The 25,447-nt window shown below is 38.3% G+C and overlaps 1 protein-coding gene across 1 annotated transcript; it reads left to right on the forward strand.

The window, feature by feature from the left end:
* Positions 1-693: 693 nt before the first annotated feature.
* si:ch211-107o10.3 (uncharacterized protein LOC407663 homolog) lies at positions 694-6,682 on the forward strand. The gene is made up of 7 exons (XM_012868746.3): positions 694-956; positions 1,291-1,431; positions 2,713-2,904; positions 3,011-3,172; positions 3,269-3,385; positions 3,495-3,699; positions 3,944-6,682. Exons 1-7 carry the CDS (start codon positions 881-883, stop codon positions 4,038-4,040), a joined length of 990 nt encoding a protein of 329 aa, XP_012724200.2. The 5' UTR covers positions 694-880; the 3' UTR covers positions 4,041-6,682.
* Positions 6,683-25,447: the final 18,765 nt, after the last annotated feature.

Below are 25,447 nucleotides of genomic sequence, written 5' to 3' on the forward strand. Positions count from 1 at the left end.
AAAAAAAATCTGAATCCTCCCAAAATCTCAATAATATCTAAACATTTTCCTTTTCTGGGGCCCTGTGAGTTAGGGATTGCACTTGTATATTCTCCATAGTGCATGGACAAACGTGGAATTTATAAGTAAACTTACTTTCAATATATATATATATATATATATATATATATATATATATATATATATATATATATATATATATATATATATATATATATATATATATAAAATCATTGGGCCGGCTGAAAAGCAGTTTCTGGCTACGCCACTAGGTGGCGACATTTTCGGTTTTACTGAAATTAGATTCCTATTTATTGTGAACTTTATCGAGTAAATAAACAATTGCGGTATACAGAAGAACACGAGCAAACATTATTTTTTGAGAGGCTTTTTGTTGGTAGAGTTTGACATTGATTCCACTTCCTTAAGAAAATGAAGAACGTATGATGTTTTATAATATTCACTTGTTTGAATATACAATTTAGCCAGGAGAATTAGCAAATATATTGTAAAAAAAAAAAAAAAAAAAAAAACATATGGCAACTTTTTAAAGATTCGGAGAAATATAAATTACATATTTCCCATCGCAAATAAACCTGCTAAACTCCACCCAAAACCTGTGTGAGCGAGCAAAACTGGAGTCTTATTCTGAAAATATCATGAGTAATGCTTACGTAATACCCTGAGCCTGGACAGTTGAATGTGAAGTGACCACACGGGAATAAAGACGGGGGAAAAAATCGCTGTTTTTTTCGAGGGGTATTAACACAGCTGGCTTTCCGATTTAAACGGCCAGTGTAAAAGTAAAATTTGCTTTGAGCTCAAGTTGGCATCATTTATAATTTACCACAGATTTTAGTTTTCTCGAAGTTATTGGAAAATGCAAAACTACGCAGAGGTTCTGAAGGACTTCATTGAGAGGCATGCCACTGGCCTCACAGTCGGCGCTGTTACAGGTAAATCTATTTCACATCACACTGATAACATTTTGCTGTTTAGGACGTATTTTGATGCATTTGGCATTTTCTGAAACACTTTTAAAACAGGCAGGGCAGTTGGGGAGAATGCACACTAGGACAAATGTCAAAGTAAATTGTACATTGAACCCACAATACCCTCTGTATCATGACAGCCAATCATTATCATCTTGTTACAGTTGTTATCAAATAAGTAAAATATTTACCAGAATCAGCAGTGGAGCAAATAGTTGATAATGTACCATACGAGAAGCCAGATTGGACACTTTTGTAACGTTACTTGTCTTTTGTTAACATCTTCTTTCTCTCTCAGGAATAGGGATTCTAGGTTTGCGAAGATGGATGGCAGGAGGGGTGTGTCGCAGCAAGGCCAGGCTGGATGGCAAAACAGTCCTGATTACAGGAGCCAACGCTGGCATCGGGAAGGTGACGGCCATGGATATGGCTCAGAGAGGTTAGATCTTCTCCCAGTGAAGAGGAGACAGTTTTGGGTTTATTCACACACACACACACACACACACACACACACACACACACACACACACACACACACACACACACACACACACACACACACACTCTCTCTCTCTCTCTCTCTCTCTCTCTCTCTCTCTCTCTCTCTCTCTCTCTCTAGAAAACTGTATTATGTTTTTGGAGGTTTACAGAGATAACTCAGAGGTTTTGAGGTGAAGTTCTGTTGAAAGGATATAAGCAGTTGACTACCTGCAGCAGATAACCGTATTGGCCTCTTAATTTAGAATAATTTCAGAGTAGCTGGACCCAGAGTGAAGAAAGAAGGAAGTACAAATGGAGTTAGGACCAAAGGTTCTTTTGACATCTTTTAACAATTCCAATCTCAAAACTATCATAAGATTATTCATATATGAATCCTTTAGGTCACTTGCACAGAAGGCCTATTTCTACTAGAAATAAATATTTAATATCATCATTGATCTTCTTGATACGTACTAGGTAAATAATATGTGACGGTCACACTAAATGTCTGATATAAAGTTAAAGTTGCACAAAATAAAAACGTGTTTATATTGTCATACTTCTCTATTAGACAGAAAAGAATGACACCACGTCCTACCCTGGCCTCCCATGTAACTGATTATTGTTTTCTCTGTAAATAGAAAATCCCGCAAAAAATCCAAAAATGATGTAATGATGATTTAAAGCAGGGGTCTCGAACAGCACTCCTCAAGAGCCGTTGGTCTGCAACTTTTAAATGCATCCCTGCTTCAACTCACCTACATCAAATAAGTAAACTATCGCCCCAGCATGCCATGAATTTCTGCAGAGGTCTGGTAATGAGAAAGTGTTTTTTTTTTTCTTCGTCATAATAATTTCCCAATAAATACATTTGTATAACTTGTCATGGAGGAGCAGCCTTTGTTTGGTCAGCTGACCAGATGTGAGAAGGTCATTACTTCCTTATTCTAGGCACCGTATGCACAGAAAGCATTATTCCGTCAAGCAATTTCTTTGGCATATCACTGAAGAGAATTTAAACCACTGATCAGTATAAAACAAGGTTTTGGAAAAAACCCTCAGTATGTCTTCACATCAGTAACACTAACCCATGCCTGGAATTTATCAGGTGCAAATTGATAACTAATAAAGATAATAATTCCTACAAGAATAGTGGCAGTGTAAGTAAACAGATGCATAGCAGTATATTCCTATTCAATACTTTTTATTTTATCTTTTTTTTTGTTGTTTTTTTGCCTAGGTGCCAGGGTGATCATGGCCTGCAGAGACATTCCCAAAGCCTACAGTGCAGCAGATGAGATCCGTCTTAAGACTGGGAACAGTAACATTTTGGTCAAGAAACTGGACTTGGCCTCGCTGAAGTCTGTCAGGGAGCTGGCCAAGTACGTGCAGGAGAACGAGAAACGTCTGGACATCCTTATTAACAATGCAGGTCAGCATTTATTTTTTTTCCTTTTACAGACAGACTTTTGATGATTGGTTTTACTGGGACATCTTGTTAGGTTAATCTAATTGCTTTTTTTTTTTAAACCACCAAGGTATAATGATGTGTCCGAAGTGGAAGACTGAAGATGGCTTTGAAATGCAGTTTGGCGTCAACCACTTGGGGCACTTTCTCCTCACCAACTCTCTTCTTGACCTGCTGAAGAAGTCAGCTCCAAGTCGTGTTGTCGTTGTTGCAAGCGTCGCCCACGTGACAGGTAAAATGTTATGTACATCTTGTAAACAATTTTCTGCATATGTTAGCCTCTATGGATCCTAAAAAAAACTAAAAAAAAAAAAACGTTATCTTGCAGGTCAGATACACTTTGACGACATCAACCTAGATAGAAACTACGATAATTTGGTAAGCTATCGGCAAAGCAAGCTGGCAAACATTCTCTTCACCAGGGAACTGGCTGCGAGACTGCAAGGTATACATACATGCCCATTCCATGGAGCATCCTGAGAACCCATTGGACAGCACTGTATCAATACACATGTTGTGACTAACATTTTATATGATGGGTCGTTGTTTTTAAGGCAGCGGTGTTACAGTCTACAGCCTTCACCCAGGACTGATCCGCACGGAGTTAGGTCGCCATCTGTTCCCCCACTGGGCTTGGTGGAAGAGAACGTTGGCCTCAGTCCTGATGATGATTGTCAAGAGTCCCTGGGAAGGAGCCCAAACAAGCATCTACTGCGCTGTGGAGGAGAGTCTGGCGAACGAGAGCGGCCTCTACTACAGGTAAGTGCAAGTGAATATAGATTGTGATAACAACAACTTTAAGACATACAGAATTTCAAAGGAAAACAGGTGTTTCTGCTTTAACTCAGTTGGATATCATTTTAGCCCCACCTTTTTTCGTTTCTGTCAATTTAGACCTTGAAAAGAAGAGCAGATTTATGAAAGCTCCGTCAACAACATGCAATAAAATTCTGCCGACACATTCTGAGATTTTTTTCCCTTCTTTATTTGTTCCCCTATACAGCGACTGCGCTCGCAAAAAGCCTGCAGCTCAAGCTCTGGATGATGCTGCCGCCAAGAGGCTGTGGGACCTCAGTGCCTCCATGGTTGGTCTTTCCTAAGCATGGCCTCTGTTTCAGTAGCCGTTTCCTTCCAGCGGTGATGGTAACACTGTTTACATGGGAGAACAGAGCGCTTTAATTCCTTTTCGTTTTTTTCATCATTGAAGGGCATTTCATTAATTAAGAGTTTTCAAATGCTTATATATTGAAGCACGTGAATGCTTTCAGCACAATAATTTGCACTATTTACATTTATTCCAATGAAGTCATGCTTGTTATAAAGAGGTGCTAAGCTTTATTTTTATATCATGAACAATTCATATACTGCATGACCTTTTCTTTAATTGCACTTGTGATATAAAAGTACACATTTGTGCCAAGGAATGATGCCAGACGCACTGTAAGTTTGAAAGGTTGCACTTCTAAAAAGGCTATACAAAAATAGTTTGAAGTTTTTCTGCTTTCTGTTTGTGATTTTTATTTAAAAAAAATATGCATTTATGAGCTAAACTGTTATACTGCTCAAATTGAAAAGAAGCAGATTGAAACTAGATGATGTATTTTTGTGCTTTAGATTACACGTGCGTGTTTCAATCAAGCATCCCAGCAAGTTTAGACTCCTTAAAAGGCTGTAGGCTACAAATTAGAACACTGAAAATTATTATGAAAAAGAAGTAGAACCAAAATCAACCACTAGTTCCACACATTTGAGGTGAATGGTGTTGTGACCTACAGCAAAGGAGCATTTTCAGCCTCTAAATTCTTTATTTTAGATTTGCTTCTCGCAAGTGTAGAACGCTATAGACACTGGAGAGTCTGACTGCATCACCAGAGCAAAACTCAAGTAGTTTTTTTTTTATTTCAAAAGTTGCAAGTCCTGTTTACTTACCTATTTCACTGGATGCTTAATTAACAAGAGAATGGTATGAAAGTAAATCAGTATGGAAGCAAATGATGTTAACAAGGTGGGAGCTTGGAGACATGCAAGCCTGTTTTAATTAGCATATTGAAATTTTTTTTTTTTGATAGAACAACAGTGAGCAGCAAGTGTTGGATTTATTAAAAGTCCTTTATTGCTGCATGTTGAAATGCCTGGTGGAACTGGGTATGAGAAGAATGAAGGAAACATTGTTCGGGGTATTTATTTTGTTGACAGTAAAAAGCATAGAAAATAATCACAGTCTGAATCATCACAAAGTTAGAGCTCCATATACATGTATTGTTCCAACAAATAAAACACGCCCGCTATCAAGAATGCCTCCATACTCCACCGATTACATTAAATAGTGCAACTATGGTGCTACACTGCACAACAGCTGCACATTTTAAAACATAAGCGTACAATTTAGTTATGCTCCAATAATTATAGAGGAATAGTGGAAAAACTTGAAACAGTTAAAAAAAACATCCCAATCCCAGTTTTTGGTGTTTGCAAAAGCTATCAATTTGGTTTTATCTTTATTATTCTTTTTTGATTTATTATTACAATTTTCTCCATATATATTGAAGAATGATGAAATCCTTTACAGAAAAGATTCTGAGAGACTCCTAACTTGGGTATTCTGTTAAAAAAAAGTAATTGAAAAGAAAACTTGCATATTGCCTAAAAGTTGTTACGCTAATGCCAAGTGGTATTTGTGTACCATTACACCCAGATGACTGTGAATAACTTCATAAAACAATTATTCGTTATTTTTTAATAATTTAATGAATGACAAAAACACTTTTATATATTTTCAACAAAATACTAGAGACATTTAAGGCTTTAATACCCTTTTCAATGATATTTAACAATAGTAAACATAAGTTAAAGCCAAATTTTCGTTTTCATGTTCAGTTCTATATCTGGTTAATAAGTAAAGGAAAAGTGAAGCAAGAGGCTTCATGTAAAGGAAATGGCTCTTGACTCATGCCGACAGCACTTGGAGGATTGTTGCACTTTAGAGGAGATAGAATCTTGGGAATGTAAACGCCTCCGGGGCCTAAGAGCATGTAGGAAAAAGAAATGAAACCAATATGATGTTTGTGATGCTATGAAAAGGCTGGGATTGTTTCGTTAAGCGTGCCATGATGCCAACTGAGCTCACAAGGTCCTTAGGGTACAATATGAAGTCACTAGCAGTGTACTATGCTCACCAATAAAGTGGAAAGAAAAGGAAAATGTTTGTGTCAATTTGTAAATAACAAGGTTTTGTTAAAATCATGTGTTTAAATAGGACTATTGTCAAGTTTAAAGTTGTGTTTTTGTTAGCTGAATTCTATATCACATCCTGTTTTCAGGTTTTTTTTAAATAAAGATCATTTAGGTTTAAAAGTTTAGTATGATAACCGGCAAACTTCATTTTAAAAGTAAAGCTTTTTCTTACTCGAACATTTAGTCATTTAGATTTAGCATAATTGCACATTTGAATGTTTCTAACCTTCATAAGTGACAACAAACACATTCCCTTATAGCAAAACTATTTTGCACAATGTTGTTCTTTACGTGTTTATTTTAATTCGGCTGTAATTGACGCATTGAAATGCCACATATCGGTTTGTTGGTGTGACTGCAGCAGCGCAGTGAAACTACTCCCCTAATCATGAATTCCCCTTACTGCTTATGTCATCTACGGCAGATTTAGTGGGTTATGTCGGCCATGCTGTATCATGTCACGCTGTTAGTCTTCTGGTTAGCAAATTTTATGCTCAGATAAAAAAAACATCAACTAATCTATCAGCTCAGCCCCAAACTAACATCAAATCATTTTGAAAAGTTTACCAAAGACTAATTGAGACAGAAAGTGTCTCAGTGTGTACTCATTTAAGTTCTTATCTTTAAAAGTTGGCAAACAAATACATTTTTAGAAATTACATAGCAGTCTAAGATAGTATTAACAAAGGTCTTGGTAACTCTCTGCCATGAATGAGCTCCACAAGCTCTGACGGCTCTCCAGAACCGGCCTGAAGGGAATGTCAGGCACATGCCCTTATCAGTTCTCCGTCCAACGGATACAGAATCTATAGCTGGGCTGGAAAAGTGATAAGGAGATGTGAATGACCACAGCACCATCTGTTTACTCTCTGTCAAAGCGGAGCGTAGGGCCGGTTGTCTCTAGGACGAAAGAGTTAAAAGTTTTCAAGAGACCAAGCAGAGGTTTTCAATAATCCACCTTCCCTGTCGTCGGAGAACCGGCATCAAAAGGGGAATTTCTTCAGAGGAGATGAGAGACGGTGTGTTGCTTCCACAATTCAGCCAATGGAGACTGAAGCCATCTCCGCCGGTCCCTCGGGTCCACGGGTGATCAAGGACTGGCCGAGCTCTAACCAGTCACAGTTATAGGCTCCAACAGCGGCAGCACTTCTCCGTTTGCCTGCTGACAAACTTTGGAGACACACCCCATTGATGAGTTTTATTTCCCAGGAGCCCCGCCTAGCTCACACACATCTCTCTGCTGTCATTGGTTCCCCGGTTGAGAACTCACCATACCTGCCCCCCCGGGCGTTTGAGCACTTGAGCCAAAATGTTCTCACAGCTGTCAGTCACCGGGCAGAGCAGCCAGTGGGATGCGAGAGGGCAGGTTCGGTGGGTGTGTTTCACACAGGTGCGGCTGGGAGGCGCATTCCAGTACCAACATACCTGTCAGCTCCGCACGGTGTTCAGCTGCTCCTCGAAAGTAAGGCTCGCCGCTGACCATGTGCGCTCTCGTCTTTCTCTCCTCCTGGGGCCTGCGAGGAGGGAGGAGGAAATTACTTCCATTTCACCTGCACAAATAAGCACTTCTCCCCCTCCATGCTGTTTGTCTTTTAAATTCCCCTCTCCGTACCTTTTTTTTTATTGTCACGCAATTCCAGCATGTTGGTTGTCGGGAAGAATAAAAGGGAAACTATACAAAAGCTGCTGTCTCATGTAACCACCATGTTTTCTTTGTGCCTAGAAGGTTGTGTAGGAGATGAGTCAGTTTTTACAGGTGTAGCCATGTAAGTGCAATACGGTAAGTACAGGGAGCTTAAGGTTATCTAGGAAACCCAGATGAATCTGAGCATACACCTTAACATGTGGCGTCCGTCAGCACAGGTGCAGGCAGTGGCATGTACTCCCCCCACCCCACCCCCCTTTAGCACATGACATGATCTTTGCCTGCTTTCTGTCCATGGAGCTCATGAAGCCTTACAGAGAATGTGTATGAAGTTGGAGATTTGTGTTGTCTGCCCCTCTGGTATGCAGGTGTCTCTCTTGACCTCCCTAATCCGGCCGATTCTCGTTCTCTCTTTCTCGCTCCACCTTATCGCCCCCTCCATGTCTGAGTTTGTCTCTTTCTGACCGAGTACAGACGTGAACAGTGTACGCCTCGGGCAGGTGCGGGAATGTAGGTTTACTGCCTTCATTGAATCGAGAAAAAAAAAAAAAAGGAACAGAGCGTATGTGCCCAATGCCGTGACTACCTGTGGACGAGTCTGTGCCTGTGCTGAGCTGAGTCAGAGCAACCACAGTGACGAAGGTGCTCTCAGTCTACAGCTGTACTTCTTCTTATTACCTATCAGCCACATGTGAAAGATACATTCCTAGCTGTACAAAAATGTATTAGCAACCTTACAGATTTCTTCTTTTTTTGCTTTTTTTTTGTCACACTTCAATGGTTTAGAAATGCTGGTGAAGATTCTCAGTCATCCAGGTCATGGTCATTCCAAAAAAAGGTAAAAAACAAAGAAACTGGACTTGTTTTCCGTTTACGTCTTCAACTACGGAAAACAAGTCCAGTTGCTTTGTTTTTTACCTTTTTTTGGAATGGTTTAGAAAATTAAATAACTTTAATTCAACGCAAAGATGAATTAAAGTTTCGAAATGCATTTTTCCAAGACATAAAGTAATTGCCTCCTTAACATGAAGTGGCTGTTCCAACCTTGGTACCAAGGACTGTAACTAAACGTTTTACATCAACTGTGAAATGAGCCTTTTACATCGCTGTGGAGTAGTTTTGGCTCATTTTCTTTGCAGAATTGCTTTAATTTGGCTGTGTTGGAAGTTTTTTTTTTTATGCCCAAAAGGCCTGTTTACTCAATAAGGTGAACCAGGGAAGTTGTCCATTTTATGTTGACGTTTCATTTCCAGTTAACGCATAAAAAAGGTGTTTGTTGGATTAAATTGACTTTTTTCTAGGAAACACATAACTGTTTTTAACTCAAGAAACAGCTTTCTTATGTATTAACTGGAAATTAAACCTTAACATAAAGTGGACAACTGCCTTTGTTCACCTTTTTGAGTGTTTAATATCATGTCACAGCAGGTTAATCACATGTAAGTCTAAACTTTGATAAGGCACTTTCAAAACATTCATTTTGGGGGTTTCTGTGTACCATTCAGAGGTGGAATTGCTGGTGTGCTTTGGATCACTGTCATCCTGTTAAACCAAGTTCACTTCAACTTCACGTAAATACCTAATGGTTGGACATTTTTCTTCTAGCATTTCTGGTAGAGAGCAGAATGTATGGTTCTAAGAGTTGCAGCAAGTTGTCCAGGTCCAGTATCAGCAAGGTGCCCCCAGACCATCCCACTATAACCACCATGTTTGACTGTTGGTATGATTTTTTTTTTCTGATATGCTGCATTAGTTTTAAGCTACTTTAGTCTTTTTAGCCCGTGCAATAGTTTCCCAATTTTCTTGGAGAACATCCAGATGTTTGTTAGACAGGCCTTTTTGTTCTTGTTTTGGTTGTTTTCTTAGATTTCAGGGGTTCAGTGGTTGATCTGGGTTTTTATGTCAGTATAGTATCTGTTCACCCAATAGATACTAGTGATGATCACCGGCTCCACCCCAACCCTGCAAGATTAAGCGGTAACAGACAATGGATGAATTGATGATTCTCCCCACTTGGAAATCTGAACTATTCCTGTAAAAATACATTTACCATGGGCAAAAACATCTATTAATTCATATACTTGTTAAGTTATTATTTTAACAAAGCACACTCTGAACCATGAACAATCTTTTTACTGTGTTTTCTGATCACCTACGTCTGGAGTATTGGATCAGTGACCAACAACAAGCCAAGCATTTTTATTTTGTTCTTGTTTTGGTCTGTCTTGAAAATTACATATTGGATCTCAATGAGAACGCTTGTACAAATAAAAGGTAAAATAAACAAATATTTGATTTGTTTGGATTATAAATTTGGTCACTTGACTTTTTTATTCAATGTAACCTTCCCTCTGTGTTTGATATGTCCTAAAGAAATACCCTTAGATGTGTGACTCTAGTGAATCTGGTTTAATTTTTAGAGTAATCTTTAATTATTTGGGAAACAAATTGAGGTGGAAAAAAAAAGAGCAGGAGTGTCTACAGGAAATTTAAGGCCAGGGTTGGGTGGAGATTTATCGGAGCACCCTGAGGCTATATCCTGTCAGGGGTCATAACACCATGGCCGAGTGAGCGTATACACAACTAGGGAGGTGTTAAGTCAGCTGTCTGCCTAGTTTAGCACACGCTGTGCTGCTCTGGACGGTTTGACACGCAGCTCCCACGATTTTCCACATTCATAAAGAGGTAAAGAAGCATTCTGATATTTTTAAACATAGCTTAAAATCTAAAAAGTGAAACGCTCAACTTGTTATATTGAAAGTAAAGTACGTATAAGGCAAGAACGACTAAGAACACTGAAAAGCCTACACCACTAAGGTTTTGAGTCCAGATAAGGCAAAAAGAAAAAGAAAAACAAAGATGCTTAATAATTTAATAACCATCCATGACAATTTATAATTATGTAACTTTTTTGGTAATTTAACTTCACTGCTATTTGAAATCTGAGTTTTTAGTCATAAAGCTGAATATGAAATTTTTTTTCTAGTGGTCAGGGTGATCAAAGCGTTAACATGCTGTAAAATGTTTAACATTTTATGGGGTGGGTTGCTTAAAGCTATGAATCAAACCAACTGCATTTCAGTTTTAATTTTTCCTGCTTTTTTTTTTCAAATGTATGAAACCTTTAATTTTCCTCCAGCAGTATTCTTCCACTGGATGAAGTGAATCCCTTTTTCTGCATGGCTTGACACTCGCCGATGATACTTTGTGATGTCTTGACATACCGCTGGGTGAGGAGGGCCTGAATCCCACTCTGCTGACATTGTTGTCAGTTGTTTAGTTGAGTTCCTTTCATCAGTGTGAAAGTCTGGAGCAAAGCAAACAGCCACCGGCTCCTGGTTTCCCAGTTCCGGGGTAATGTGGGAAAATCGGACACCAGGGCTACTCATGTGGACCAGAGGAGATCTGCTAAAACATCTTCTGTCCTTTGCAGGGATTAGTGTGGACGCATTCCTGGCCCCTCTGCTCAGGGCTCCCACCAGTCAGCTCTACATTGTTCACACTTGCACCTATGAAAAATAAATGAGTGACCATTTATTTTATAACATATTATTCCAAATTATTATGTATTATTTTAAGAAAGAAGTTGTATGACATTAGTTGACTTACTACTCGGGTGTTTCAACATGGCAAAACATTCCTCATGTTGTGATTCACTATCCAGAAAAAAAAGACTTACAAATGTTAATATTTTAATCAAACTGATTGGAAGAAGCAGGTAATATTCACTAATATAATTTTTCTCAGTGTTAAAACTCTGGCCATATCAGGGCAAAGAATGTTTTCCACACTTCACATCCAATGTTTATTGTAGCCTTGCCGTGGGGGAGAGCGTGCCCCCCAGAGCTTCAAATCTTCCCCTGGATGGACTCCAGTGGAATGTCTTCACATACTTTCTCCAGCTGTGCAGAAGGTTTCCCCACCTGCGAAGATTGCTGTGGCTCGCCTTTCTGATCCTGGACTTTCATTTGCTATCAAATTGTTCCTGTAAACTTTGGGTGGGAACAAATTAATTAAGTTAATTTCCCTAAATGCTGCTGCTGCTTCTTGGAGGAGCTTATTGTGCAAGCCTATGAATCAGGTCTCTTTCAGTTTCAAACACTTTGACTTATCATACCAAGAATACAAAGATTTCCAGTTATTTACACGCTGCTTACTGGTTCACAATTATGGATACATTTGACAGGGGAATTCAAAATGTCTTCTGGGAGAATTAGATTTCAGGGTTGAAACTGTAAAAATAGCACCATGAGGGACTAACAAAGTAATGTGAGTTGACAATTGTCACCAAAAATTCACCGAGGTTCTTTTCGGAGTTAAATATAACACCAAGTTACATTAGGAGCTGAAGTGAAGCATAATATTTCACATTTTACTACTAATTTGAATTTAAACAAAATTATCTTCCGACAGGACTTCGCAAAAATATTCACACAGCTTGATATTTTCAAGTTTGTCACATTACAGCCATGAATGTCATGCATTTTGAGATTTCATGAATAATATCTGATACATGCTTATGATAAGTGGAAGGAGACAATACATGGTTTTAATTATCTTTTCACAAGTCTCAAGTAACCTCTAACAGCTTTTCTTTTCTTTCCTGGTTTTGGCTCTATCCATCTTGCTATCAACCCTGATTAGGTTCCTTGTTGCTGCTGAGGAAAAGCATCCCCACAGCTTGATGTTGCTACAATGTGTCACCAATCATCCATTTTACTCTTATCTGACCCGATCACTGTCTGTGTCCCTTAAATGGCTTGTTGTAAACTTAAAATTAGACCTTGGGAGGTTTTTTTTCAAAAATGTATTTCCTCTTTCTACTCTTCCATTGCTCTGCAGTTCCTCCAGTTACCAAATGCCTTCTGGTCGCTCCTTTCATTGGCCGGTCAGTTTAGGTAGACGGCCATGTTTTGATAAATTTGCAGATTGTGATATTCTCATAATGTATTTTTGATGGGCTGAACAATTTTCTGGGAGATGTTCAAAGCTTGGGATATTGCTTTGAATCTTACCCTAGATTAAATGCCTTAGCTTTATCTTGGATTTACCTCTCCTCGACTTTATAAGGAATAAAGATGTTGAGACATTTGTCTGGTGGGTTCCATGGTGTTATTTGTTCACTAATCTTTTCTAACAAACCTCTAAGGCCTTAAACAAAGCAGCTGGATTTATACTGAGAATACATTGCAAGTAATTCCATGCATAGAATGTTTTTGGGAATTCGGAAAGAAGTTGTTAAATGCTAAATTTTGAAATCAAGCATCATACACTACCTTGTAATAGCCATCAAACACAATCCCCATCAAACACATTTCAGTTTGTGTCTTTGAAAACCTGACAGACATGTAGAAAAGTCAAAGCCCTTGAATACTTTTGATTTCTCCATTTTATAAAACACGTTTGGGATATTTCTTGTGTTGACAAAAGATAACAACTGGTAATGAAAAAGCAAAAAAGATCCAGGCATCCTAATATACATTGCATGTCCATCTCGGAGAACATAAGCTGTCAGACACATGTGGAGAATAAACTGCTCAAAAATCTTCTCTGAAATCCTCAGAGTGTCCTGAAAGCCCATCATTGTGGGGCAACAGTGGCGTGGGACTTATGGAGTTCATCCTAAAATTTGCAGGTTGCTGGTTCGATCCCCCACTCTGACCATCTCAGTCGTTGTGTCCTTGGCTACTTCACCTGAATTGCCTGCTGGCTGTGGTCAGAGGGCCCAGTGGCACCAATGTATGTATCACCTCTATCAGTCTGCCCCAGGGCAGTTGTAGCTATAAATATAGCTCACCACCATCAGGGTGTGAGAATGACTGATTGTAGTGTAAAGCGCTTAGGGGTCGTCAGACATGATGAAGCACTATACAAGGACAAGACATTTACCATCATTTCTCCACCAGCACACAGGCACAGAACCCTGCCATTTATGTACAAGCAGTTGTTTAAAATTGTAATATCGCTGAAGCTTCACGACAGACATTTCACATATCATGAGAAGTGTGTGTTGAAAGACTGACAAAAGTTTGACTTTTTGAAAGATGAGCTTGAAGTTACTACATTTTATGACACACAGAAGCTTGTAGTAAGCAAAAAGGTAGAGCTTTTGAAAAAGGTTTTGTGCATAAGTGACTTTATCACATTTAAATTGTATGCAACTTTATTTTCTTTTGCATTCTGTACACCAGTATACCTCGTGGCTAGGTCTTCCTTGGGGTGGGACACACACACACACACACACACACACACACACACACACACACACACACACACACACACACACACACACACACACACTAGTTCCTAAGCTCTGGTAAATTCAACGCAAGGTTAAACAGCTGATAATTTGCATGTAAACTCACAATATTTGTAACGAATCAGACTTAGGACCCAAAATTCAACCAGCCACAGCGTGAATCGTTTAACAGATTTATTAATGAAACAGGTGTAGCTGGTGAGGGAAACTTATGAAACTGCCACAAGAACCTCTAAGGGAGAAGTACAGGCTAGTGGCGTCAACAGAGGAATGTGCTGAGTGAAGAAACTAAGCTACTAACCTCACTAGGTGTGGCACTGAATCCAGTAAGCGGTTCCAGGAGGAGCCTTGTATTCACTCTGCTTTGACGAGGCTGGCTCCAGTGATCGGATAGATGCAGGGGAGGAGAACCAGGGAAAGTCTAGGGCCATGCACGGGTAAACATAGGCAGGCAGGCAGGCAGGCAGGCAGGCAGGCAGGCAGGCAGGTGATCCGACAGGCACAAGTACAAGAGGGTTTAGCAGAAAGGCAGGGTCAGGTAACAGGCACAGGTTGATGTCCATATACTGAGTTCCAACAGAAGACTCTGACAAGGGCGAGACAAACAGGCAGGAATCCAGTTCACAATCAGAGTCACTCGCAGGAGGCAGTCAATGCACACCGGAAGGTCTACTCACACAAGGGCTTTCGAGAATCTGGCGCCTGCACACTCAAGGAGACAGGTATATATTTATATATATATATATATATATATATATATATATACAACACAGAGTTGTGGCAGTCCCAGTAATTAGAGCAGTCACAGGTGCAGGACATCAGGGGATAATTGTTAGAGCAGCACAGGGAGCAGGCGCCAGCTGTCAGCAGCAGAGACACAGTCACAGCAAAAAGCTGTGAACGTTACAATATTGGTTTATCTGTCACATTTCTCACACCAAGCTAATATGTAAGCATCAAGAAAATATTTTTTTATAAAACAAACAACGTCTACTTTAAAATTAAAAAAATGCTAAAGTAACCATGTTGTGTAAAATTTACTCTATATGGCAACATCATCATGTAGTTGTTTTAAGTATTCAATACATTTTAGTTTTAGAAGTGTCCACTTAGTGAGGCCACATTGGTGTATAACAGAATAATAGAAGAAAATAATCTAAACTCTAAATTAAATATTTTACTTGTATAAAAACACACCAGTAAAAATTTTATCACAGAAGAAATAAAGCCATGAAGTAAAATAGACAACTTAAATCAAGGTTTTTCTTCTGTTATAAGAGGAACCCGGAGGTTCATCACCTTTAAACCTTTTCAGATAGTGTCTTGTTACAACCAAGGACATAAATCTATCTCTCTATATCCTGGGATGGACAACTCTCTTCTTCGTCGTTTGCAGCTGGTCCAGAACGCTGCTGCCAGTGATATTAATTCCTTATTTTTATATCTGCACTGGCTGCCTGTAGGTTTTAGAATTGTTTTTAAGATTTTACTTTTGGTTTTTAGATGCAAAAATTAAAATGCAAACCCAATGTGTTTCCATCTACTGGTTTAAAGCAAATTAACCAGGCAACTCAAAGTGCAATGTTGTCACATGTTGATGTTACGCAGTAATAAACAGGAAGTAGCCGTTGCAAACTACCACAGACCACAGATCAGTAATGCAGTGAATCTTGAATCATTTTTTTCTCACATTTTTTGTGAAACACTTTTTTCCTGGTTGTGACAAAGAAATGCTCAAGTCTCTTCGTCGGTCCGCACATATCTGGGCATGTGGCTTGTCTGGGTACCTCCAGATTTACGGGGTAGGCTCTGGTTGGCTGACTCATTCGGATCACGTTGGCCCCATCTCTGGATGGATGGGTTTGGGGCCGTCAGGGAAGCGGGTCAGGGTGTGGACTGGGTTTGTCCAGGTTAGGGCTTTGCTCGGCCCTGGTCTCGGCTTGTGGCTCATGCTGTCTGCTCTCATTGGTTCTGGTGAAGGGGTTCACCTACCTCTATCGGTACTTGGGAGTATACAGTGTGTGTGGTGAGTGTAAGTGTGTGTACAGCGTGTATACTTGTGTATTATTAGATCGAGTGTATGGTTATGAGCATTTGCATGTGTGGGCATAAGGGTGGGAATGTGTAAATGCGCCTGTAATTATGTGCTTGTTTCCTTGTCAGGTTGGTTTTTGTGCTGCCCCCTCTGCTGGGATATCTCAGGTCTCCACTAATTGTGAGGCCCATAACTTCCGTCAGACTCCTTGCCGGTTGCTGTTGCCTTGACCTGCTATGTGTTCTAGTGGTTCTCGGTGTTCAGGGATGGGTGCTCGTGGGACCTGGAACCCCTGCCCCTTGAGTCTCACATCTCTGGGCCCATGGCTGGATCCGTAGCCTACGTGCTTGTCGCTGCAACCCCTTGGGCCTTCTGCACTGGGGCTGCTGGGGGGTTTCCTGGGGGCTCTTCTCTGCTCTTTTTTGGGATGGGAGACGCAGCTGTCTCTCTGTTTGCCCTCCCTGGGCTCCTGCACTCTGGGGGGCCCTTTCGGATGTTCGAGGCTCTGATCTTCCTGGTGTCTGCCTCTGTCTATTTTACCTTTCTATTTGTGTGTCCACTGAATTTGAAGTAATACTCTACTTGTGAAAATAAATTTGTTGGGCTCGCTTCAGCTTTAAGAAAGCAATTCTGAGAGCTGCACTGCCAGACATGACACACAAAAAAAAAAAAAAAAAAAAAAAAAAAAAAAAAAATCGTATTCAACAAATGTGTTTCCATTTCCTTTTTAGTGTATTTACTCTTTTTAGAAAAAGTCAAAAACCACCTCAAGCAAGTGTAAAAACTTGTTTTGCGAAATTTAGTAAATTGATGCAAATTTAGCTGTTTTTATCAACATTTTGTAATGCAATACTTCAAAATGTGCATAAAAAACGTTGATATAAACAAGACTCCAAGAGGCTTGCAACAGTAAGTATTACCTCAGGCTGACTGGATACAAATACCTGCCACACTTTTTAGATTTTATTTGTAAATAAAATGTAAAAACCAAATAGAATGTCCCTTCCACTTTACAATGTTTCAGCACTTTGTTAGCCTATTCTAATGAAATAATTTGAGGTCTGTGGTTGTAATTTGACAAACAAATGCAGTGTTTACCCCTCTCTTATCAGGTAAGTCCAAAACAAATAAACTTAGAAACAGCTTCTTTCTAAGAGCTGTAAGGGCAAAACCCTGATGGGCGAATGCAGTCCAACACATTAAAAATCACCCCACTGTCACTAGCTCATCATCATGTTAATGTTACTATTTGTACACTATTAACTTAGATTAACTAAATGCACATCTCCGTAAATTAAGCCTCAAATCATTGCACAAAAGCACCTTATTACCTGATTATTTGTCTGTGGCTCATGAAGAACAACTAGCTCAAATAAACTTCTAAATCTTCATCTTTTTAATAATTTGTTTTCTTTAAAATGTTATAATGGGGAGAAAAAAACACTGTAAACCTTCTTCATCACCTCTTTGTTTGTTTGTTTCTTATATGTACTCCTAGGCGAGTGTGGCCAAAAAGAAATTTCACCAAGGTAACGCGTGGTGACATTAAAAAATCTTTGAGTTTTTGAAATGAAGAAGAAGGGGTATGAACACCTTTGCATGCACTGTACAAAACAATCATTTTATGTGCTGGCATATACTTTCACACTTAGGGAAGATGCACAAAAGGGAAAGATTGGAAGTTATGCTTCAACCAAATAATTGATTATGTCAATCATCCATTGTTAAAAGCAATAAACTCCAACAACCATCCATTTATTTTTTATTTATTTTTTTAACTACTAGGTCATCTGTAACTAACTGTGACTTTGTGAACTTTCCGAGTGTTTAGAGACTGGGAGCAACACTGTAAAGCCTTCAGAGCTGCTGTGGCTGTTGCTGTGCTGCGTCTCTGTTGCTCGCTGGAAGATGAAATGTGAAATGTGATCGTGGAGGGTTGCCAGCACTGATCCGGATCTGTCAATGGAAAGCTCTGAACGCCAGAGGGCGACCTTTGCCTTCAGTTTGGTATTAATGAGGCTGTGTCAAAAATCAGTGTATGGGCCACAGACAGTGTAAACAGAAAATACATACATTAGGTTGAGTAAATATTTTTTCACTAAATCGGTTTCATTGTCGGAAAATACGTCTGCTTCTCGTAAACAGTGTAAACAGATTTGCTGATTGGTTTAATTTGCAGGGGGAAATACTTCAGTCCCTCAGTGTAAACACAGTCATGGTCACAATGCAACAGAGAGAAAATATTCAAAAACAGAAATGATGTGTCCAAACTCACACTTGGAGCAAAAAGCTAAATTTACAAGCAAATTAAACAAGACAAAAGTGATATAACACAGCTGCTTGTAAATGTTTTATTTATTTTATGTTATTTGCAAGTATTTGTTTAAAATACTTGCAAATAATGAAATGATGTGGATGGAATTTGTTGTTAAAGAAAGAAAAAAAATAATTGCCATGAATTACAGTCTCATCTGTTTGATTTTACAGTTAACATGCGCACTGTGCTAAATGTGTCTGATTTGGATCCCTCCATAGCATGGTAAAAATAAACTAAATAACTTTAAACATATATATATATATATATATATATATATATATATATATATATATATATATATATATATATATATATATATATATATATTTTTTTTTTTTTTTTTTTTTTTTTTGTAATACTTGTCACATCATTTTGGAACAAAGGAAATACAACTCCAATGTTCCAAATGCTTTAATTCATATATTTTTTCTTTATATGTTATTTTTATTATAGGTTATTTTTTTCCTGTCCAACTGGGATCTTCTTTTTTTTTATCAACCTTTTACTTCCTTTAATTACATTCATCAATTACTGGTTACAAGACTGTATGATTGGATTGGAGGGAAACACAACTTATGACCTATCTGGGCATAGACTGTGTATTAAACGAGACATAAATAAGAATGAAGCAACTCTTTCTGAATGTTAAAGGGGATAAACGCTTTTCTGATCATCCTTATGGTACCGTACTCAGATTGAGTTTGAGCTCAAATCACTACGTGAACAGGGACCTCTGTTGGTTACACACGGATCTTTCATTGTGAAAAAAGGACAAACTGTAACTTTAACATCAAACTGTCTTAGGAAAACAAAAGCCACTTGGAGGTTTATTTAAATTGTTGTAAATTAAACCGGAACATTAGAAGTATTTTCATTATTTCTGTTATTTCAAGTTATGCTTCAAATATGTACAATTGACATGATTGTTTGTAGTCACACTATTTAGTTTAAACAACTGAACTGACAAAGGAAAATGAAAGCCAACTCTTATCTGGTGAAGAGACACACCATGCCATTCCCTTTAGAATCCTGCCTTTACACAAGCTAAAGCATGTAATCTAAATTCAAAAGAACATGAAGGAGATGAGAACTGTAAAAACATCTCGATTAATTAAAAAATCGGAATAATTTAGCAATTTAATTTAGAAATCCAAAAACATTTTCATTAAGCATTAGTTTGTCTAATTTTACAGATGTTTAACAGGTCTATTTAGTTGGTAGATAATCTAGTACATCTATACAGTCTATACAGTTAAAAATATATAAACTTATATTCCCTGGAAGATTTAGCTTCAAAGTAATATTTCACTTTGACCAATTTGTTTTTGGTTACTTCAAGTCATATAAAGGTTCATATTAAGGGCTTGGCTGGAGTCTTGACTCGAGTGCCATGGAGAATATGTTTAATGAGCCAAAGATTAGGGTGATGGTTAGGAGGCCCTCCAACCTCGAAGGCTTGGAGTCCATCACCAGCAATGGAATATCAAAGTACCTGTGGAAACATGCTGCCCAGCAATTATAAACAGGGTTTCTGTTTCTGTAATCTCCATTAAGTGTTTTCCTTATAAATAAATAATATTGCTTGTCTTGTTTGTTATGAGAAACAAACATTTTGGTTGAATGAAAAAATAATTTTAAATCTGAATGTGTCACCTTTCTGAATAATTTTGGGCTTAACCGCATCTATACAGGGATGTGAAAAAAATTTGAAAGATGTTTAACAAGTTTTCTTGCATTTTTCAGCCCACTTTAGGTTTCCCCATAGCATCTCAATAAGATCAGGGTGTGGCCTTTGACTCGCCCCAAGAATTTTCAATTTCTTAAATCTTAGCCAGTCCTAAGAAGATTCATTGTTATGTTTTTGGTCATTGTCGTGTTTTCCCAGGACCAGTTTGCTTCAGCTTTAAGTGTTTTTTTTTGCTCTCACCATTTCCTTAAACGTCTATTGACACATAGTAGAATTTATTTTGGCCAAAACCTGTTCCAGCTAAGCAACCCCATTAGATTAATGTTACCATTTTCACACTTCACAGTTAATATAAGGATGTTTTCCTTGCAATCCTGTATTTGGTTTGAGCAAATTCCACAACTCCCGGACTTTATATGTTCTCCTTGGCAAAAGAGAATATTCAATGAGCAATTTCATGAGCAGCAGCAACAGTCTCCAGTAGATTCCAAGATACTGTAACATTTTAAGGTTTTTATAAACTTCTTTAAGCATCTTGCAGTCTGCTTTCTGGGTAAACCTGCTTGAAAGGACACACCTGGGTATGACGACAGTTGTTTGAATGTCCTCTGGTTGTGTATTGTTTTCTGTTCAGGGGTTGGTTGGTTGGTTTCTAATTAATTTGAGTTTTCTTTAAGTCTCTTACCAGACTCATGTGCTGTTATAATCTTGTGTCTGAAGGCGTCACACAGTTCTTCGGATCCTGGTGTTTAATCCAACTTAAACAGTCAGGACCACACTAAACTAACGCTGAGGTTTAAACAGAGCAAACCTCCTTCAAAACACTGTGCAATGACATGATGTAGGATGTTAACCATTTAAGTGGCTGTTTTCTACTTAAAGGAGAAATATCAAAACCTTCCTATCTATGAGGACATATTACTATTGTTACTGCAAGTTTACCTGTTCAACTCATTTGGACAGTTCATGTCTTCTTGTTGACTGTGTGCAGTGATTTCCATCTCTGCTTCAGTTTTGAAACTCAGGGTTGTTTTAATCCTTGCTGTATCGTGCTCTCGGCTTGGGATAATCGCCAAGGCAAACCATTCGGACACACCGTTAAACAGGCACTAAACATGGAGTGCCTCAGCTGGGAGAATATGCCTATAGAAACTGCATTTATAAAAGGACCAAATATATTGTTAGTATTTTTGTTTAGTCTCCTGTTTTTTTATGAAACAATGCATTGTTAATGTAAAAATATGGATACCACATTTGGACGTTTCTGACAAATGCAACAAGTAAACAGAAGTGAAGCAGACGTTTTTGCATTATCTACACATTTTGCCTGGAAAATACAAAGAAAAAAACCTTCATTTCACTTTGTCTTTGAATTCTGTGCTGTTGTAGTGGGTCATACTAGCCTGCTGTTGACCCTGCATTCTGATTTTCTCATGGTTACAAGCATAAATTATACTTTTCATTTTGTTGACATGTGAACTAACAAGACAGGATGGATAATGGGGGGGGTCTAGAAACCTTCCACATATATTAATATGATCCAGAAAATGGATATCCACAGATGCTTCCTCACTGACTGCATTATAATAATGAACACATGTCTTCATGAGTCAGCCTCCTTCACCCACAGCCGGGACTGTGCGTCTGCATGTATTAATGCAATACTGGACAGGGCATGTAAGTGCAAACGCAAGAATGTGTGCTTGTTTTTTTGGTACATTCCTTCTAAATGCATTTGTCCCCAGATCCACATGTTAAACCAACATGTTGCCTCTACTGTGTGTGCAGTGACGTGCTGTTTGCTGACCCTTGCTAACATTTCAAGATGAGGCAGTGAGGTTGTCAAGGACTAAGAGCTCCCCTGTCTGATTATAATGCGTCGTCTTTCATTAATATGCTTCACCTTCAGAGCTGCAATATGGCATTTGCATGGCATTAGCATAAATCTGTGGAGCAACCATTTGTTGCTGCAGTGTGGTGGGCACCTGTTAGAACCCAGACACCTCTCTTGTGGGGTTTAGGATGCAGGGGGAAGCTCAGGGTTTGAGGAAAGGGAGTCCTCAGCTCAAGTAGTCACTTAATCAGCTGCATTATTGTAGCTAAATGTGATAGAAAATGAGCCGTGCATCATTGGAAAGTGTATGTTGCATTGTTACTTTTTTCACTTTAAGTTTTTTGTGTTTTCATTTTTTGTTTAATCTTAGAATTAGAATGGTTTGGATCTTGCTCCAGTCTCAAGTCTTTGATAATGTTTGTATAGATAGCTACTCAAACAAATCCACCTATTGCTGCATGTATATCTGCAGGTCTTGAAGTGTGCCTGGCATCTAGACATGAAAATATTTGCACATTCTTCTTTACAAAACAGTTACATTAGATGAGATGTATGTTTTATGGAAAAATCTGTTTACATGCCATGTCACAGATTCCTAAATGGGTTTAAGTCTGGACTTTGATTGAGCCTTTCTAACAAATGAATGTGCTTTGATATAAACCATTCTAATGTAGCTCTGGCTATATGTTCCAATGTCACTTGTCCTCTTGAAAGGTCAACCTCTGCTCCGGTCTAGAGTCTTTTGCAACCTTCAACAGGTTTTCTTCCAAGATTGCCCTATATTTAGCTAATAACATTGTCAGGCTCAAATATCTGTTGCCTTGTGTGTCAATCTGTACCAATATGACACCAGTACACCCTATAGAATCTGTGTGTTTAACCAGCAGCTATCACAGAATTCATGCAAACATTATGGGGAAACCACTCCACACAAATGCTACAAAGATAGGAAAATTCCCACAAGCCATTACTCTAATGAACAGCTGACTCTGACAACAACAGAACAAAGCGGTGTTCATTTTTACAGTTCATACTGTCATACTGTTTACTGTATATCAAATCTACCTACCTCATGTACATAACACCGTATATGGTTATCATATATTCAAGCATTCTCTGCACTGAACACACTGTGGACATGCATGCGTGTATGTGTATGTGCACCTGTACACCATCCCACCTCCGACATGTGTATAATAATAACAACAATGGAAATATTTACTCCTGCACACTCTGCGCTCTGCTCATTGCACCACTGAATTATTGTCTCAATTTGCCTGCTTGTTTATTGTGTGTTCTTTAGTGTTTTCTATAGTGCAGAATTCTGTATGGGTTTCAATACATGTTGCAGAGGACAATGGATCATGGGAAGAGGTGTAGTCCTGGTATATAAAACAGAATATTTTCATTTTTGACAATGATGTGCCAGATTAAAAAGGGGGTTGTTGTTATACAGGACCCTATCTTAACACAACTATTACCATATACCAAAATAACTAAGTAAAACGCAATTATTAACATAAATAACAGTACAAAAAATAAAAGAAGAGTCAGAGCTCACCTTAACTTTATGTAATATAAACATGTTTTTTATGCATTTATCATTTTAAATTTATGTAAGTACAAGTATGATTAAAAAGGAAGAGCAACTAAATAAAATACCATTCTAGATGCAGCTCACTGGAGGGTTGTGCTATTTTTTGAACAGGCTTGAGGGCACCACATATGGTCCGCCATGTTGGTGACCCCTGTCTTAGACTATGTTCACAGCAGGGCTTCATGCTCAATTCTGATTTTTTTTTTTTCTGAAATCACATTTATGTGTATACATATGACCATTCACACTACTGTTTAAATGTAACTGCCAGCCTTCAGTCTGAATGGTTCACAGACTCAAAGTCATGCAACCCGTGTTAAGAAAACAGAGCTAGCTGTCCTTCCAGGCCAGACTTTATTAATGATGGCTCTTTATGAAACTGAAGCTTGGCACTGGCTTTTTGGAAAGCAGAAAGGGACATGACGATCCAAAGATGATGCCCTTTTCCTTTAGCGAGGAAGGGTTTGTTAATGTTAATTCCAGAGATGTTCATATCTTGGAAAACATTTTAAGAGCTTTGCCCTCATTTTAACTTTATTTAGTTAAAATAACTAAATAATTTATTCCTGGCCTGTCTGATGTCTTCATTTTTCCCCTCGTTCATCAATGCCACATTAATAAACAAGGAAAACAATAAAGCTGAAGTTTCTGAAGGGACAAATTTAGAAATTCTTTATGAATGTTTTTACAAAGCAATGCATTTCCCTTTTAATCAAAGCTGTATTTTTTTGCAGTTTCCATTTTGACGGAGCTGGCAAAATGTCTACCGTAAGACTTTCCTTAAATATTCACACTTGAAATCTCTAATTTCTTCCTTAACATGTTACAAAGCCCACACCCTTCGTTAAAACAACAAACAAGGTCCTCAAATAAATTACTTTAAGGTCCTCTGTAGATATGACAAAAAGCCAGATCCTTTAATGCAACACTAGTTCCAAAATGGGATCACTGAGCTTTTTCTTAACAATGTTCAACATTAAAGATTAACAACAACTTCTGTTGAAGCTCATAATATCGATGGCAGATTAAATGTATTTTGACTGTAAGCTCTGTTGTTCAGTTTGTCCTCCTTGTCTACAATCCATGCTTTTTAGCTGTGATAGTGCTGCGGAGCAGGAGGTAGCTGCAGCCAGGTGGTGACCCTGCATGCAGTACCTGGCACACAGTGTGAGTGAGTAGAGCTGCAGCCAAAGCCTGGAGCCGCCGACAAGAATCAGTCTGCCATCAGAAAGGATAAAACGACACATTTTCCTCACTCCCTGAAATAAAAGCAGACTAAACTGTTCCCTGTTAGAATTAAAAATTATTTCCATTTGCTTGGATGGTGGAATAATGAGAGACTGTTTTTTTTTTACCTTAAGTTAGAAATTCACCTCAATGAAGATATGCTTTGTTGAAATAAAGTGAGATTCTTCCATATTCCCAAAGGGATGGGTAAATAATGAAGGTGAAGTGCTCACACTAGTTGTGCATATGCAACTGCTAATAGGAATCTTGTACTGGTGTCTCTGTTTAGTATTTAACGATAATAAGTATTTTGTAATTACTGAGATGTGTCACTGAGTATCGGGGTAGAAAGTAATACGTTGGACAAACATCTTAGATTGTTGTCTACAATTTCTTTCCTGATGACTATTTTTTTTACTAAATCGAAATCAGTGAATTTTCAGATTATTTTTTTACTGTTATTTCTGATTACTGTTCTTTTGACATTTGTTCTACATCACAATCTGTCCAGATTACATTTTTTTTTTTTTTTTTAGTTTACCAAAATTGCTCTGTATTTTGAGAGCCTTGATTACAGCATGTTTTCCATCCAATGATCCAATGATTTACCACAGGATAGGATTGTTAGGAAGGAATAAATTTCTCACTCCTAGTTCCAATTATTACGTTAAA

Source organism: Fundulus heteroclitus, chromosome 4 (assembly GCF_011125445.2).
Source record: "Fundulus heteroclitus isolate FHET01 chromosome 4, MU-UCD_Fhet_4.1, whole genome shotgun sequence".
Lineage (NCBI taxonomy): Eukaryota > Metazoa > Chordata > Actinopteri > Cyprinodontiformes > Fundulidae > Fundulus > Fundulus heteroclitus.